Source organism: Castanea sativa, chromosome 5 (genome assembly GCF_040712315.1).
Source record: "Castanea sativa cultivar Marrone di Chiusa Pesio chromosome 5, ASM4071231v1".
Lineage (NCBI taxonomy): Eukaryota > Viridiplantae > Streptophyta > Magnoliopsida > Fagales > Fagaceae > Castanea > Castanea sativa.
In genome coordinates, this window is record NC_134017.1 from 26,347,818 (window position 1) to 26,352,086 (window position 4,269).

Consider the following 4,269-nt stretch of genomic DNA (forward strand, 5'->3'; position numbering starts at 1 on the left):
TTACCGGTATAATTACTTTAACATTGGTCTACCATTCATTTTATCTTTATTATAGGTCTAGTTAAAGGGTGCTCTAAAGCATTTATTAATGTACCTTTTTAGGAATTTTGTTATACCACTTTTGTGAAAAATATAAAAATTAATTAAAAAATCAATTGTAAATTTTTTTTTTTTCATAAAAACCTTATAAAAGTGTTTACCATACAAAATATGAATGCCATTGGGCATCAGTTAACAAAATTCAATTTTTATTAGTATCAAACAAATCATCTTGGAAGTTGTGAAAATTTTCAAATCATATCAATATACTTTTTTTTTTTGTTTTTTTGATGGGATATCAATATACCTTTCTTTTATATATATTCTCTTTTACTAGTAGTTTGTAATTATCCTGTTACCCAAAAAAGCCTCATTTTTTTTAAAAACTTAAAACTCTCTCCGATTTGGAGTCATTCATGCATCCTCATGCTCCTCGGGACCCTCCTACTGATTTTAATTAACTTCGTCATCTAAAACAAACTACAATTACTCCTATTTGTTTTTATTTTAGCCTTTAAATGGTAAACAAGGACAGCAAAATCACTTTTCAATCGCAAAAATAAGACATCCTAGGAAGTTAACTTTTTTTTTTTTTTTTTTGCTGAGAAAGAAAATTCAATTCCATTAATGGTGCTGCAGCAATAGCATTTTAATTTCCTACCGATTAAAGGTAACTGGGATTACTACTAGCTGTCACTATAGATTATTTCAGTCAAGTCACCTAAACATTATCAAATGGTCAATTCAGTCATTCACAAACCACCCAAAGTCAGTGCACCAGTTTCCCAAAACGACCAAGAAAACACATTTTCCTGCTGAAAACGTTTTTTAATTGGTGAGCATGCCATGGCTTCAGAGAAATGTCTCTTCTACAGGAAACAAACTTCAATTTTGTCTACTATATAAATACTGTACCCATTAATTCTCTTCTATCAATCAAAGCACCCAAATGATCCAATCCTTTTAAAGCTTCTCCTGTTCTTCTTTCTCAACATCCCATTCTTCACTGTAACATACATCAGATTCAGAAGTAAATATTTTCACCGACTTATCACAACTTATGGCCCCAGTAACCTATCTACTCGGCCTGAAAGTTGCTGTCACTGTGGTTTTCATCTTTTCTATCACAATTCTACCTCCCAAATCAGGTAAAGCAAAACCAGCCCATTTCAGTAAAAAACTGTTTAAAGCTTTTACTTCATGTTCACACTAGAAAAAAAAAAAAAAAAAATCCGAAGTGCATGTATCTTTCAAATTAATTATGTTGTCTCATTTTATGTTCTATATATATGAAAGCTTTCCTTTCCCCTCTCATTCTGGTCTTTTCGTTTCTTTCTTGATCTCACTGCTCTCTGTCTGTGCCATTATGAATTTATCACTAGACTGTGCTACATCTTCCATTTCACTGTTGTTATTGTTGCTTGTTTCTTGTGGTTTTGGCATGCAGTTGAATCATTGTCTTCTGGCTATGGTGAGACTTTAGAGCAAAGCAAAATGGTGTTGGGATCAAAGCCACCTGGTTGTGTCAACAAGTGCTTAAATTGCAGACCTTGCATGGCTACTCTAGTCATTCCTCACCAAAGGAATGGTTTCAGTGCAAACACTCGGGGAGAAGATGATAGCTACTATCTCCTCTCTTGGAAATGCAGATGTGGAAATAAGCTCTATCAACCATGATCTCATATTCTCAATCACTGATCACCATTAGTTAATTTCTCTATGTAATAACTTTTTTTTTATAATTATTTTTAAGAGAAGTCCATTAAGTTTTAAGCCTCTCTCTCTTCTTGTGTAGACGTGCAATATATGATTCTAAAAGTATCTTAACCTTAAAGAGACACTACCAGTAGTTAGTATTACTGGAAGATTGAAAAGAGATTGAGAGTGTCAAGGTGGTTGTTCTCTCTCTGTAATGGTGTGCTGTGAAAAAAGATTATGTAATTAAATATTAGAATTAGCAGTGATTCTGATTTCTGATGTGCACTGTGCAACACTGCAACATCCATTTCTTCAATTTTTTTAAATAAAAAATTGGGTATGTCATAATTGAGAGATTTTTGTTGCTTTTAGGATTCTCATTATTAAACGTGCATTGAGATGTTCCATGTACAAGATATGTCTATGTACTCCAAAACAGAAACTTATTTTGCAGCAAGAATCTTTTTGCTTTGACAATACACGTTTTCCACTAGTTTCAGCTACTAGTGTGAGTGTCCTTCAAGTTCTAGTTTTACGATCTATCATGGAAATAGCCCCTATATGCATGTATCTCAATCTCAATCTCATTATTGATCAGAGATGGGACCAGCTTTTAATAAAAGAAGAGCATACATGGAGACGTCATGTTTCCACGACCTGATTATGATTTCCATCTATAAACGTCACCAAAATACTAGTGGGTACATACAGACACATCAAAGAGAAGCTGCTTTTGCCTCGTGAGTGGTTGCCTTTGTATCCACGGGTAAATTAAAGTGGCTTTCCTCCTAAAAAATACCATTCGCTCTCTTTAAGTCAGAATTGTTCGACATGTCTATTGGATTTTTGAATAATTAAGAAATTGTTTATTATTATTATTATTATTATTATATATCAATGTGATTATGTGCCTGCAGGGTGGCCCAACATAATTTGGGACCTAAAATAAAAAATTTATGCGGAGCCTATAATATGTAAATATTACTTAAATAAAATTATTTAATATTAATCAAATTAATATTAATTTGATATATTAAATACATAAATAATATCCTATACTAATGTTAATTTCATATAGAGAATTGAATATCATAGATTTTTTTAGATGGATTTTTATAGTTGAATATCATAGTTGAATTATAAATATTAATAAAAAGAAAGAAAAATATATTGTGATTGAAAAAGATACTTTATTTTGGATATAAGATGACGTATAGTTAAATAAAGTTGTAATCTAATTTTTAATTTTTAATTTTGATTTTAAGAGAGAGATAAATATTATTTGGTGTGTGACTTTGTAGGATATTAGTTTACAAAAATCAAAGTCTCAAACTATTAGGGGAAGATTATTAATCTATAATTGATAATTTAACACATTTGCAACAACTTTTTGAAAAAATTTAGGGTTTCAGTTGAGTTAAGGTAAGGTTATATTGGTCTCGTACTTTGAGAGTCTTAATAGAAATGAAAAAGAAAAATGTGCTAATTAAAAACACTATAAAGTGTTCAAAATATAATGTAATAGTCTCTCATTGATGAACTTCATCAATTTAACCAATTAATGTTTATATCACTTTTTTGTGATTAATAACATGGCAATTTGTAAGTCAATAGTAAAATTTGTAGTATCCTTAACATCACTAATTAAAAAAAATGTACAATTTGTAGTATATAATTTTATAAAAATATAGGCTTTTAACTATGGAAATTGGGGCCTTTTTCCTAAGAGAAATGTTGTTTTTTGGTGGGGGCCTTAGGCCTAGGCCTAACTTGCCTAGGCCTTGGGCCGGCCCCAGTGCCTCTTTGGTCTAGCTTATTTGTTTTATATTTTTTTGTATCAGTTTTTTTTTTTCTTCGTTTAACATAAAACGTACTAAAAATTATATTTTTAATAAATAGTATGTAAATAAGCTGACAAAAATAAACTTTTTCCAAACATGTTACTATATGAACAACCAAACCTCTCTAGTTTAAAAAATATTTGTAAGTGCACAATTGTACCTGGACCCAAAAACGAGTGAGGGGCTCAGGTCCAATGAGCCTTATACAATGAAATTTGTAAAGTATGAGTTTGAAACCTAGGATTGGGATGTTGGAAGTTGATTAACAGGTTAGAGTGCCACAATCCATGCAAGTAATTAACAAATATGACCAAGAGACCTCCTCGGACGTAAGCCGAGGACGATTTGTATAGTATTTCTCTTTCTATGCCAAAGTTTACAATTCTTAGTTCTTTTTTAGCTAATAAGCAGGTCCTCATTTCTTTCCTCTCTCGTCTTCTTATATACTTCTTCTTCTTCCCTGTTTCATCTACGTGTCATACAAATCTTCCCCTTAGATACTTGTCCCATCCACCACCTTCTTGAAGTCTTCAAATAATAGCAGGAAGGCTAAATTCTACTGTTCAGAGGTCATTTCCCCATTAATGCGGCCAGGGAGGTAGATGCAGGGCCTTTAATGTGGTGGTAGCAGCTTTTTCTTCAGATATTTCTCACACGTTCTTGGATCACACTTTTACCCACCAGTTCTTCC

At 31.9% G+C, this 4,269-nt stretch overlaps 1 protein-coding gene across 1 annotated transcript; it reads left to right on the forward strand.

The window, feature by feature from the left end:
• The first annotated feature begins 971 nt into the window (after positions 1-971).
• On the forward strand, positions 972-1,998 carry LOC142633382 (EPIDERMAL PATTERNING FACTOR-like protein 8). Its single transcript, XM_075807616.1, has 2 exons — positions 972-1,187; positions 1,487-1,998. Exons 1-2 carry the CDS (start codon positions 1,100-1,102, stop codon positions 1,714-1,716), a joined length of 318 nt encoding a protein of 105 aa, XP_075663731.1. The 5' UTR covers positions 972-1,099; the 3' UTR covers positions 1,717-1,998.
• The last annotated feature ends 2,271 nt before the right edge of the window (positions 1,999-4,269 follow it).